At 43.8% G+C, this 13,761-nt stretch overlaps 1 protein-coding gene across 2 annotated transcripts in view; it reads right to left on the bottom strand.

Annotated features, from left to right (window-relative positions):
* Positions 1–2,509: 2,509 nt before the first annotated feature.
* The window catches only part of ADSS2 (adenylosuccinate synthase 2), a 37,497-nt gene continuing 26,245 nt past the window's right edge, over positions 2,510–13,761 (bottom strand). The window contains exons 9-13 of one of the 2 annotated variants that reach the window (XM_030303003.1): positions 11,615–11,769; positions 9,662–9,786; positions 8,335–8,432; positions 5,131–5,280; positions 2,510–3,713 (exon numbers count right to left, since the gene is read on the bottom strand). In XM_030303003.1, coding sequence (XP_030158863.1) covers positions 3,661–3,713; positions 5,131–5,280; positions 8,335–8,432; positions 9,662–9,786; positions 11,615–11,769 — 581 coding nt within the window. In that variant the 3' untranslated portion in view covers positions 2,510–3,660. Of the gene's footprint in view, positions 3,714–5,130; positions 5,281–7,976; positions 8,039–8,334; positions 8,433–9,661; positions 9,787–11,614; positions 11,770–13,761 lie in introns of those variants that run through there. The other variant, XM_030303002.1, reaches the window with a different exon arrangement.

Raw genomic sequence — 13,761 nt, 5'->3', positions numbered from 1 at the left:
GCTAGCTCTTTGTATATAAAGGATATGTATTGAAATCTTTTCTCCCAGTTTGTTGTTTTCCCAGGGTTTTTTTTTTTTGTTGTTTTGTTTTTGTTTTTTAATGAGCTTTGTCCATAAGTATTTAAAAATTTTTACTTTGGTCAAATCTGTACATACTTCTTTAGGGTTTACAAGCTTCCTACTTTTGTTTAGAAGGCTCTCCTGAAGTTATTTTCCTTTATTACTTTCATTGGTTAAAAAATTTTTTAATTTGAATTTTATTCAATCTGAAGTTCATATTTGAGATTGTATTTGTTGTCATTTTTTAAAATTTTATTTATTTTAAAAAAATTTAATATTTATTTATTTTTGAAGGAGAGAGACAGACAGAGCTTGACCTGGGGAGGGGCAGAGAGAGAGGGAGACACAGAATCCGAAGCAGGCTCCAGGCTCTGAGCTGTCAGCACAGAGCCTGATGCGGGGAACGAACTCACGAGCTGTGAAATCATGACCTGAGCCGCAGTAGGATGCTTAAACGACTGAGCCACCCAGGTGCCCTTATTTTTTAATTTACACCCAATATAGTGCAATAATGATTTTAGGAGTAGATTCCAGTGATTCATCCCCTATGTATGACAACCAGTGCTCATCCCAACAATTGTCTTCCTTAACGCCCCTTGCCCATTTAGCCCATGCCCCCAAACACAACCCCTCCTTGCTGTCATTTCTTTAATGCATCCTTTTCCCAATGACATGAAATGCCATTTTTAGCCCATATCAAGCTCCTATGTGCATGTAGGTCGCGTCTATTTCTGAAATGTCCAGTCCATTTTCCTTCTTTGTTCATTCCCATGACAGGATCACATACTTTGACTACAGTAGCGTTATAATGTCTTTAACATCTGGTGGGGAAACACCTCTCAACACATTCTTTTTTCAAAACTATCTTAGGAATTCTTGCACATTCATTTTTCCACCAAAGCTTCAGCGTAATTTTGCCCAGTAGACAACCCCCTGGCAATTCTGACCGGAACGGCATTAAATTCACATACTCATTTGTGGAGGGCATTTGGCTACATCAGTCAGTTAATATATAAAAAGTATATACTAAATAGGCCGTCTCCCCGTGGAAACTTCTTGTTCTGCCGTCTAGTTATACCTTCTACTGAGCTTTGAGATCTGGAGTGCACTTTTCTGTTTTAGTTTTTCCGTTTCCCCATTAGGCCCCCTTAAGCGTTTTGCCCTAATGCTTTCCTTTTAGAGGAAACATATTTTGGTTATTTGGTGGGGTCCTCCTCCAACTTCTTGCCAACCTCATCAGCCTCGCCAGCCCCTCACTCATTTTGTTCCTCCAACTTTCCAAGTGTTTCCAGCCTCCAGGCCTTTGCACAGCCCTCTGACTACTCATCCTTTTGGTCCGTTTGAATGCTATTTCTGCCAAAGGCCTTCTCTGACCCTTTCCAGACTTACATTAAGTTCTGTTTCTGTTTCACGGCACCCTGCACTTTCCCATCGTAGCACATATCCCTCACAAGTATGTTTATCTGACATGCTGCCCCACGACAAAATACCCAACACCTAGCAGATTCTAGCATACACACTTGTTAGTGAAGACTTATTACTGGAATATAGTTACCTGGGACTTCAAAGACTGAAATGTATCTGAAGAATAGAACCTCTCTCTTAACCAATTTAATTAGCAAACAAACAGCTCACAGAGAGGAGAGAATCAATCAACCTAGTCAAAAAGGGGTCAAAGTCTATCAACATCCATAGGAGATTGATGTTTTTTGGTAGGGGAAAAAAAAAAAAATCAGTGATTCAGAGAACGAGTTTTTTTTTTTTCTTTTTTAAAGTTTATTTTTTTGGTAATCTCTACACCCAATGTGAGGCTCAAACTCATGACCCAAGATCAAGAGTCACATGCTCTTCCGGCTGAGCCAGCCAGGAGCCCCCAAGACAGTTTTGTGGGTTTGTTTTTTTTTTTTAAGTTTATTTTTTTATTTTTAAAGTAATCTCTTTGGTAAGTGAGTTCTTCACATCTGCCTCTGGACCATTACTAAAATTATGTTTCAATAAAGCAACGCTTACAGCCAAGATGAGAATGTGAACTTAAAAGCCTAATTTCAACTCAACCTAATTTGAAATTCAAGCAGGAAGATAAAGCGTTAGGAGAAATAAAAGCCCATCCAATTTCTGCTGAAAAAAATAAAAATTATTTATTGTATACGAAATATAAGTTATTTTTACATAAAAGCCATTATTGACCCATAATGGGCTTGTAAGATCATCTGTACGATCCTTTTTGTTTACTGAAACCAACAAGGCTGACTCTCTCGTAGAACTTTCTGAACTAAGTATCAACGAAAGTATGTCTAGTGAAGACAAAAGAGGTTAATGTTCTTTTCTAAGATTCTGTTTTGATCTCTCCCCACCTCATCCCTACATTCTACAGGGAGAAAGCTGCTGCTTCTATATCCAAGTGTTGCTAGTACTTCTCCTACAGAACAAAAACACAATACACAAACCATACTAGAAATATTTGGTTCATTTTAATCAGCTATTGATGGCATAATAAAATAAATTTAAGTGGCACCTAATTTAAACATTTAAAATAGTTCATCAGAGGATAATCTACAACACACTACGTGACGCCTAATTGTCAGAACAACACCTCTTTTTTTCCCAAGAAAGAAAAAAAATAAAGGCACAATCAAAATTATGACCAACAATTTGAATTCATTTGGACACTTATAGATGATTTTGTAGGCAAACCGGCAGGCACAATGTTGAAAAATCAATCCACTAGGTTTAGAAATAATGGTAAGATAAAAAAAACGACAGCTATACATTTCAGAGTTAATGCCTGAAATTAAAGAAAAATATCCACCAGTTAGCACAATGATCTTTTAATGACTAATTTTTTTTTTTAACATTAAGACTGTTGTCTTAGGGAACGCCCTTCTCCAAACATTTAATTAAATGTTCAATGTATTAAATAATTTACAGAGAGAAGTAAGTTTTGTGTTCTGTACAAATTAAAGGACACACGAATATAACCCCCTCCCCCCCTGCCAAAGCTCAAATTTGCAATGGTCTCAGCAGAAACTAAACAGTTCACAAGTTAAACAGAACTTATAGCATTACAAAAGTTTACAGAACCCTTCTTTTCATCCTTTTTTTCTAACAGCAAAGATTACAACGACAAATTGAATGACCAGAATGTAAAAATATTTGTGCAAAACTGCATTAATTGTTCTTACCATTTAATAGAGGTAAAACCTAACAAAGCACAACGACAGTCATGAAGAAGAACTACACTGGAAGGAATTCTCTTAGATTTCGAACATGGATCGTACTAGGACTAAACACTGAAGGAAAACGTGGCACCGTGAGCAGGAGGAAAACGTGACTCGGCGACTCTGCCAGCGAAGGCGGCGGACCCTGCACCGCGCCGAAGTTTCTCTCCACACCAGCCAGCCGCCTTAAATGACTGGGAACACCTGCAGGGCTTGAAACTCACTCCAATGTCTTTATTCTCGAAACTCACTCCAATGTCTTTATTCTCGAAACTCACTCCAATGTCTTTATGCTCGAAATTTGCAGATCATAAATGAAGTATTTCAGAAAGTCCTCTCCCCCCCCTCCTCAAGGAGTGTTTCTTGTTGTCACTGGAGGTCCTTAAAAGAGTTGAATCATAGATTCTCTGGATTTACCTACACCGATCCATTTAACTGGGATGGGGAAAAAGAAGAAGAAGAGTATTAATTTGTTTATAATGTTCGATCCTTGGGATGAAAAGGTCCCCACTTTTCCCGGTGTCACTATTTAGCTTTGCCAGGTGTCTTTTGCTATCCGTGGCTGTCCTGACAGCAGACCGTGCTGATTTCTAAACAGAACGTGCAGTTGGCATCCAGCACAGGTGTGAGACTTACCGGTTCCAGTGTTAATCTCGGGGTATTTCCAAGTTGTCGATGCCTGATAATTAGGTCAGTAAGATACTGGCCCAAACCAGCAGAGACCGAAAGAACCCTTGATCAAGTCCCTAAGAACTAGATCAGCATCTGATAAATACAGGATGCTAGGAGGTTCTGAAACTATCAGCATAACTTTTGTATCTCAAGAAAGGAGAAGGGGCTGGAAGCAAATGCCATTTTAGCTTGCAGAGCCCGGACCAGTCTATAGGAATCTCTCAACATCGTACCACACCTTTATGGTCTTTTATACAAGTCACTGTCAAAGTCACTACTGCTTGTGTTTCAAAACAATGCTGACTGAGAGCCACAGCAAACATGCTGACTTAACTCTGGCATCAGGCTGGTCAGGACAGCTAGCAATGTGGAAAACCAGACTTGTATTTGAGAGGAGCAGAAGAGCAAAGAAAGCACTGTGTTAAAAAGAAAAGACTTTCGGTAACTGGTCAGAGCCACTACTTGGTTATGCCTAACTCCCTGGCCAGCTTAGATTTGTTTCTTAATGTGGGTTTATTCTTTGCTCTTCTTGTAGATCTTTTCAAATTGGATCGCCTATTTTCTGTACCTGTTATTCCCTAATTGTTCAAGAAACACCCCCAACTCCCAAGGGTGCTTTAACCCGGAATGGAAAGACTGCCAACCATTTTTGGTGGAGGTGAAGACACAAAAGGGTTTGTTACTAAGAGGGAGAAAGCGGGGCGCCCGGGTGGCTCGGTCGGTTGAGCGTCCGACTTCAGCTCAGGTCATGATCTCACGGTTCGTGAGTTCGAGCCCCGCGTCAGACTCTGTGCTGACGGCTAGGAGCCTGGAGCCTGCTTCGGATTCTGTGCCTCCCTCCCTCTCTCTCTCTGCCCCTCCCCAGCTCATGCTCGCACTCTGTCTCTGTCAAAAATAAATAAACTTAAAAAAACAGAAAAACAAAAAAACTAAGAGGGAGAAAGCAACGAGCATAAGTGTAAAAGTAACCTGCTGTCTTCAGGCATCTGAAGGACTTAAAGAAAGGTGATTATATTTATCCTAAGAAATAGGATTATTTTGTATCTTCCTGGGCATTTATACAAATCATGAGCACTCTACAAATTAATAATGATCTTCCTCTAATCCCATCTCAAAGATACAGTCAAGTTAGAAGCAGAGAAAAAGTAGAGATGGCTGTTCATAAAGAGTTTATATTTACCTGGAATTTGAAGCTCATCTTCAATAAATCGAACGTAATTTTGTGCATTAACAGGGAGCTCTTTAAATGTCCTTGCATTTGATATGTCTGTGTTCCAACCTGGGAGAGTCTTGTATTGAACTTCAACTTTATTTAAGACTTCTTGGTTTGCTGCAAGTTAAAGAGGATGTATGCTTTCTCATGGTATAACACTGTCTATTGCTAAATAAGTGATTTGCTAGGTCATAGGTTCCTGATCTCTTCTCAAAACCCTTGGAGCCAGATGCGCTTTGAAATGCAGGAAAAAAATGTTTTGTTTTGTTTTGTTTTCCTCCAGAGTTTAGGAAGGTCAAACAGTACATTTACCATTTGAGGCGGTATTTTTATAATCAAACACATTCCTGCAGCCACCAGATTATTCACTCGAAGCAGATAGAGGATTGGTTCTAATATCAACTTTGGTGCCGACCTTTCCATTTTTTAGAGCTTTCCAGATTTCCACACCGTGGATTAGAGGCTGCGGACCTGCATAAAGGCAGCAATCTCACAGAAAGGAGACTGGCGGACTCGCTCTCATCTGGGAAAAATCTATGATTTTGGTGACGGCACAGAAGCTTAGCTGGAAATTTTCTTCATGATCTCACCTAACCGTCTTCTCTGTACCCCCTGGTAGAAACTAAAAGCCTACGAAAGTAAGAACAGTTTCTTCGACCAGAGGCAGTACGGTGGCTGCTGTGGTGTACCATCCAGATTTCCTGCTTTCGGATGGAGGCCCTGCCCACCCCCCCCCCCCCCTGCTGCGGAAGCACCCCTGCTGAGGATCAGGTTCAGAATCTCCCCAGAGACCGCCCTCCGCTGGAAGGAGCTGCCTCCCTGGAGAGCGCGTATCCCACGACCGGTCAACATGGACCACAGGCAGCACAAAACTGCAGTTTCTGAGAAAAAGGAAACTCACGAGCAAGTCCTGAAAACAACTCCACCATCTGCCCAGGGACAATGTCCTGACGACTAAAGGTCAGGACACTGGAGTCAGAGGAGAACAATGGTCCCACTGACAGAGAAGGCAGATACCAGATTTCAGGGAGGTCGAAGCAGTGAGAATCACGGTCCAAGCGTCAGAAAGGAAGGAGCTATACAGAGAGCTCCCACCCCTCAGAGACCCTGTGAAAGTCCCCTGGCTAACGTTCACCTTTACATGCTAAGACTGGGACCCCTGGAGGCTTCCGGACAGCAGGGGCCACAGTTGAGTGCGACAGGTTCTAGAGTTCCAACAGTGCTGTCGGAAGGGAAGGGACACAGTACACTGAAGCTCCAGCCAGCACTGCCACACTGGAGAGATCTCTTTATACCCCAGTAACTCTCCTGGCAGCAGCCGAGACAGCAGAAACACCGCTTCATTTAAATAACGATGATCAGGGGCGCCTGGGTGGCGCAGTCGGTTAAGCGTCCGACTTCAGCCAGGTCACGATCTCGCGGTCCGTGAGTTCGAGCCCCGCGTCGGGCTCTGGGCTGATGGCTCAGAGCCTGGAGCCTGTTTCCGATTCTGTGTCTCCCTCTCTCTCTGCCCCTCCCCCGTTCATGCTCTGTCTCTCTCTGTCCCAAAAAAAAATAAATAAAACGTTGAAAAAAAAAAAAAAAAAAAATTTAAATAACGATGATCAGTCGGTTAAGCGTCTGACTTCAGCTCACATCACGATCTCACGGTTCACCAGTTCGAGCCCCGCGTCGGGTTCTGTGCTGACAGCTCAGAGCCTGGAGCCTGCTTTGGATTCTGTGTCTCCCTCTCTCTCTGCCTCTCCCCTGCTTGTGCATGCACTCTCTCTCTCTCTCTCTCTCTCTCAAAAATAAACATTAAAAAAAAATTAAAAACGATGCGCCAGAGTACAACTGACCGCAGACCCTCTATAATAAAGCCTAAAACCAACCTCTGCCAAGATCCACAGAGGAAATAGAATTTGTAGACGGACTCACACCAGGTTAGAGGCTTGGGAAACACCTTGGGTTCTTCCTGTAACTATACAAACACAGTGGAAAACCAAGCTCATGCAAGTTCAAGATGATCAGCCAGAAATTCAACTGTCCCCTAAAACAAGAACCAATACTCTTCAGAGGGAGGTAACGGAATCTGAGTCACTACAACATAAGCGCATTCACCCAGAAGTCATTAGACAGAAATAGAGATCCATGGGGCACCTGGGTGGCTCAGTCAGTTACGCGTCTGACATCGGCCCAGGTCATGATCTCACGGTTCATGCGTTTGAGCTCCATATCAGGCTCTGCTCTGACAGTGTGCAGCCTGCTTCGGATTCTCTGTCTCCCCCTCTCTCTGCCCCTCCCCCGCTGATTCTCGGTCTCTCAAAAATAAATAAATAAATTTAAAAAAACTAAAAAAAAAAAAAAAAGAAGTAATAGTAGTGAACCACAATCAACTTAAAAAACAGTCACGAGAAACCAAACTGGAGACGGCCCAGCTGTCAGACTAACAGAAAACGGCTTTCAAGGGGTTTCCAAGAACTTGCAGCGACCCTCGGTTCCCAAGGACTGGTCGTCATTAGCAAGCCACAACACCCACCAACCTACAAGCTTCATTAAGCTAGTAGATATTCCTTTGTTTGGCGGATCCCCCGTCTTACAGGATGACTAAACAAATGAACAGTTAGTTCCTATTTCCGAAAGCTGGTAACATTTATTGAACTTCCTGAGTAACTGAAAAAATCATGTAGCTACGGATGTGCTTGAAGAAACACATTGCCTCATGTGGGAAGTCTCCTTACAACCACCCACTCTTGACACAGGAGATTAGACAAAACCACTCGTGTGGCTTGAAGGACGGGGTGGGTTAATGTATTAAGAGCCTGCTTACCCTTACAGGCAGCACTCTTCTACTCCACATTTCTCAAGGCGGGGGGAGGGGTGGGGAGCAGAACACCTATGAAGAAGTCACTTTCAAAAAAGGGAAGGTGAGATTCAGGGGCCGCATCGCTGAGCTCAGAACTGCCACGTTTCTTCTTTCTTCCTTTGAGTCTGAACACATGCGTCCTGCAACCCGGAACCCAAACACGCGGCAGCTACGAAACTGAGGCCAGTGACAAGTGACTATACTCGCGCGGTTCCCAAAGGATAGGGCAACCCTGTGGCTACCTGTCACCGACCTATTGGAGACTGCTCTAACACATCCCCTGATGCCCTGATAACGTTCTGTGTACCACAGACTGAAGAACGTACCTGGGAAATGAGGTATGATTTCACCATCGAGCTTGTAAGCAACCCCAACTTTGATTTCCGTAAACATGTCCAAAATATCCAATTTGGTAAGTGCCAACCTAAGCGGAAGGAGAGGCAACGTTAAAAGAGCAGACTCTTCGAGGCCCTAACATCTAACGCGATGAGGAAGTAAAGAATTCGTACCAAGCTAAGCATTCCAAAGCAATTCTGAAAACTGGTTAGGATTATCTTCTGAAGTGCACCACACGTAAAGCGTGCATTTTCCTCATGATAAAAAAATGACTTACCTACTTGTGAGGAGCTCTCATAATTCCATTTTCCCTGACTGACCCACACCATCTTGCTTAGCTTTCTTATGAGGGATCAACACACACGTGAGGGGCAGCGGCCCGGTGTAAAGGACGCAGTCTATGGGACCCGGCAGAACTCGCTGTCCCACAGAGAGGATGACAAGACACATGGACATTTATGCATACACCAAAGGCCCTCATCTCGCCACTCTAGTCACCATCGCCTCCGCCCTTCTGCTCAGAAACTGTCAAAGCAGAGTGAGGGAACCACATCAAGGACCTCTTCGTGATACATCCAATCTCCCAATAAACTGACTGGGAAATAACTTTAAGGGGAAATCTATGGCATTAGATAAAATAACAGGTTTGAGAATCTCATCCACAAGGTATCTTTTTATTCTTTATTTTGCTCTTTGCTAGAAGCTAACCCAGAGTAACAGAGACATGAATACGTTTATTTACATATTTGCGTATATGTGTTCATAGCAACTTTTACTGAGCATTTTCAGGGAGCCAGGCAGCGTGCTGTACGCTCTCACTATATTTCTCGCCCAATTTTCAAAATACTCGTGTGAAGTCGGTATCATCATCTAGGTTTTAAAGATGATGAAAAAAGGCACAGAAAGATGAACTTGCCCAAAGCCACAGCACAATGCGTGAGTCGGAGATTTGAAAACAGGAGATAGACATTCATCAAGCCCATGCACCAGCTCAGTCATACTGCCTCCTCTCCATGAAGGCAAAGTGTGCCAACCCATCTACCTACTTATCTTACTTCCCTCTACACTTGCATGTGGAGGATCCTGATTCCTTTTTCCCAACCCAGATGTCTAGGAAGACAACGTGGGGTCCTTTCCCTTGGACACCCTTCCCCTGGATCTTGGGCCCCCTGCGCTTTGAGCTACAATTGCATTTGGGGGCTAAAGAGTGAAACTACCACCAGGATACTACTCTTAAGGTTGCAATCCACAAAAACTAACCTTTGGTCACGAACCCTCCTGTACTTTCCTGAAATAAATGTTTCCGAGAATACTCACGCAGTAAATCCATTAATCATATGAGCGTATTTGAGCAAAACGAGGTCCAGCCAGCCACACCTTCTTTTCCTTCCAGTGGTTACCCCAAACTCGCGACCTCTTGTTTGTAGTAATTCTCCAATTTCCTGGGAAATCAAAAATAGGGCTTTTGGACTACACTCCCAGTGCTGTAAATCTAGTAGAATTAATTATATCTAAGATCATGTAACAAGTCGAAGTCTCCTAGAAATGAACATCTCTCAAAAACTAACGAAGTGGAAGACAGAATTCCATCCAGATGATGGATGTTCCGTGAGGCATTATTTGGAAGCGATCCACCTTTGGCTTCGTTTTTTACCATTTCTTTAAAACCAGCAATTTTTATGATGTCAGATAACTTCTTAAGATTTAGATAAACATATAAGAATAATAAATGCTACATATGAAAAACAAAGTTGTCAGTAAGTATTTATTACAAAAGACAAGCCAATTATTTGCAAGAACAACTGTAGTCCGATGACCTTCCTGAAAACCGGAAGACAAACTCTCAGCTAGCAAGGAGTCGCTAACGGCACGATGCCCTTTCAAAGAGAAGGCAGGTCGACAACAGCGCTCCAAGTTCTAAGCCACAGCCATTGTCTACAACCTAACCTTCGGCCCATGGTCTATCTATTCCCTACTTTACACCTTTCCGATTAAAGTCATTACCTCTCATATTCTGACATTGACACAACTACGTAGTTTTTAGACTGCTGCTCTGTCAGGTTTGAATCCCAGCCCCGTCCGTCTATGCGCAAGTTATGGTGACTCTCCGTGCCTCAGTTTCCTCATGCGTAGAAGCGGGGGGTGGGGGGAGGGGCAGGGGTTGGTGACACCACCCAGCTCCCTGAGCTGTCGTGAGGTCCACAGAGCTCCTGAGTATACAACACTTCAACAGTGCCTGGCCCGCCATCGCCACCACTGAGTGTCGGCGAAGGTTAGCCCAGGTCCGGAGGTCATTCTCCTCAGCCCTGGTTCCTGACAGGCTCCTAGTGCAAGGCAGCTGTTATTTTTAACCACCTTTTTCTCCTCCCCCACCTTAATCTCCCTCGTGTACCCACCTTCTCATAGCCTTGCACCTATAAGCACCCTTTTAATGTTTATTTATTTTTGAGAGAAAGAGACAGACCATGAGTGGGGGAGGGGCAGAGAGAGAGGGAGACACAGAATCTGAAGTGGGCTCCAGGCTCCGAGCTGTCAGCACAGAGCCCGACGCAGGTCTCGAACCCACGAGCGGTGATATCACGATCTGAGCTTGAAGTCGGACGCTTAACCGACTGAGCCACCCAGGTGCCCATAATCCACAAGTACCTTTAAGCGCCCTCTAACACTTCTCTTTTGTTGCCAACCTGCTGCTACTTCTGTGAAGTGCACAGGAAAGTAAGAATTTGTTAAGGCGGGGGGGGGGGGGCAGAAGTTTATATTTTTTATTTTTTTAACTTTTTTTTTTTGAAAGATAGAGAGCAGGGGAGGGGCAGAGGGGAGAGAGAAGGAGAGAGAGGGAGGGAGAGGGAGAGAAAGGGAGGGAGAGAGAGAGAATCCCAAGTAGGTTCCACACTCTGTGGACATAGGGCTCAATCCAACGACTCTGGGACCATGAACTGAGCCAAAATCAAGAGTTGGACGTTCAACTGACTGAGTCACCCAGGAGCCCCCAGAAGTTTTTCGGGGGCACCTGGGTGGATCAGTCGGTTAAGCATCTGACTTCGTCTCAGGTCATGGTCTCATAATTCGTGGGTTCGAGCCCCGCGTCGGGCTCTGGGCTGACAGCTCAGAGCCTGGAGCCTGCTTTGGATTCTGTGTCTCCCTCTCTCTCTGCCCCTCCCCCACTTGTACTCGGTCTCTCTCTCTCTCTCAAATATAAATAAATAAACATTAAAAAAAAAAACCCAACAACAACATTTTTGGAATTAGATCAACTGAAAACGGGCTTACATTGTCCTGCTCTGTAGGAAAGGCCCCGATGCCAACTCGAGTCGTGTAGGCTTTCACGACCCCATATACTTCTCCGACATTTTGAGGGGGCATCCCCAGCCCGGTACAGACACCTCCAACCGTACAGTTTGAAGAGGTCACAAAAGGATAAGTTCCTAAAAAGAGAAACAAATATTAAACTGTACACACATGGGCATACGTTACTCGGAAACAGAATTATAATGAAAAATCCACATTTGAGTATATTCCAGGTAGTGGACAGACTTGACTAGAACCGTCCCCTCAAAAGCTCAGTGTTTTCCTCTTGATCCTTTCTGTCCGTAACGAGGTAACAACACGGGCGGTTAGAGCTGGCAGGTGTGGGCACTGGAGAGGCTCTGTGGGCGTGTGCACGCTTACTCAGCTCTGCTCGGTGGGTACTCGCCAAAGCCTGCTAGATGACGTGATGCCAAAACCCTGGTGTTCTTCCACTATGTAGACTTACAATCTACGTACTTTTAATACTCTTCTGTTAATTTGAAAACAAGTTTGTCTTACTTCCTTGATACAAATTTTTAAGACACATCAGCAACCCAGAGTGACACCAGTACACCATGAAAGTCTGTGGTCTTCATTACCCTTCCTTCTGATTTCTGTTCAGGGAAGAATCCCCAAAATGACAAGGGAAGCTAAGAGGGGTGTACTCCCCCAGCCCCAAAGATCCTGGATCCCCACTTAAACTATCCACTAAGCCAATCAGACACTCTCCTTTCCTCCCAGACTGCACAGACATATTAAGCAGTCAAAAATCCATTATCTACTGTAATAGAAATACACTTTTTAATTGGTTTACTTGGGAGTCAAAAGCCAATGAAAGGTCAGTGAGAGCTGAGAACAATCAGACTCATCCTGAGGGATCAGACTCAGGCAGAGGCCAACAACCTGATAGGGCAGTAGCTGGACGGTATTGACTCGTCCACTTTTCGAAGATGGAAGAAATACCCTAATGTGCTCAGAATCTCACACCCAAGATGTTAAACAGATTTCCACAGACCTTGGAGTGGACATGTTTAAGGACAGCGTTTATTCTTGATATTTAAAGAAAGGCTGGATTAAAAGTAGAGATCCTTCCATAGGATTCCTCTCATCATCAAATGGAGCGTGAACCAAACAACGAAAATCAGTTTACAGAATCCCGAACCCACCGACCCAAACGGTGATTTCATTTTTCTCATAAACTACAAAACTTAACACATGTATTATATTTTCCACAACATTCTTTTCAAAAAACAGATGAGTGGCAGATGGCAAACTTCCATCATTCCTGAATAGACAAGCCTGGCTTTAAAATCCTGTAAGGCTGGGAATGGAAGCTGGTACAGCCACTCTGGAAGACAGTCTGGAGGTTCCTCAAAAAATTAAAACTAGATGGGGCGCCTGGGTGGCGCAGTCGGTTAAGCGTCCGACTTCAGCCAGGTCACGATCTCGCGGTCCGTGAGTTCGAGCCCCGCGTCAGGCTCTGGGCTGATGGCTCAGAGCCTGGAGCCTGTTTCCGATTCTGTGTCTCCCTCTCTCTCTGCCCCTCCCCCGTTCATGCTCTGTCTCTCTCTGTCCCAAAAATAAATAATAAACGTTGAAAAAAAAAAAAAAATTTAAAAAAAAAAAATTAAAACTAGAACTACCCTACAACCCAGCAACTGCACTACTCGGCATTTATCCATGGGATACAGATGTGCTGTCTTGAAGGGACACATGCACTCCCTGTGTTTATAGCAGCACTATCAACAATAGCCAAATGTCCATCGATGGATGAATGGATAAAGAAGATGCGGCGTATATATATACAATGGAGTATTACTCAGCAATCAAAATGAATGAAATCTTGCCATTTGCAACTACGTGGATGGAATTGGAGGGTATTAGGCTAAGTGAAATTAATCAGTCAGAGAAAGACAAAAATCGTTATGACTTCACTCATATGAGGACTTTAAGAGACAAAACAGATGAACATAAGGGAAACAAAAATAATATAAAAACAGGGAGGGGGACAAAACAGAAGAGACTCATAAATATGGAGAACAAACTGAGGGTTACTGGAGGGGTTGTGGGAGGGGGGATGGGCTAAATGGGTAAGGGGCACTAAGGAATCTACTCCTGAAATCATTGCT

This window comes from Lynx canadensis, chromosome F1 (genome assembly GCF_007474595.2).
Source record: "Lynx canadensis isolate LIC74 chromosome F1, mLynCan4.pri.v2, whole genome shotgun sequence".
Classification (NCBI taxonomy): domain Eukaryota; kingdom Metazoa; phylum Chordata; class Mammalia; order Carnivora; family Felidae; genus Lynx; species Lynx canadensis.
Note: the sequence above shows the minus strand (reverse complement) of the source record. Positions and strands in the feature narration are given on the sequence as shown.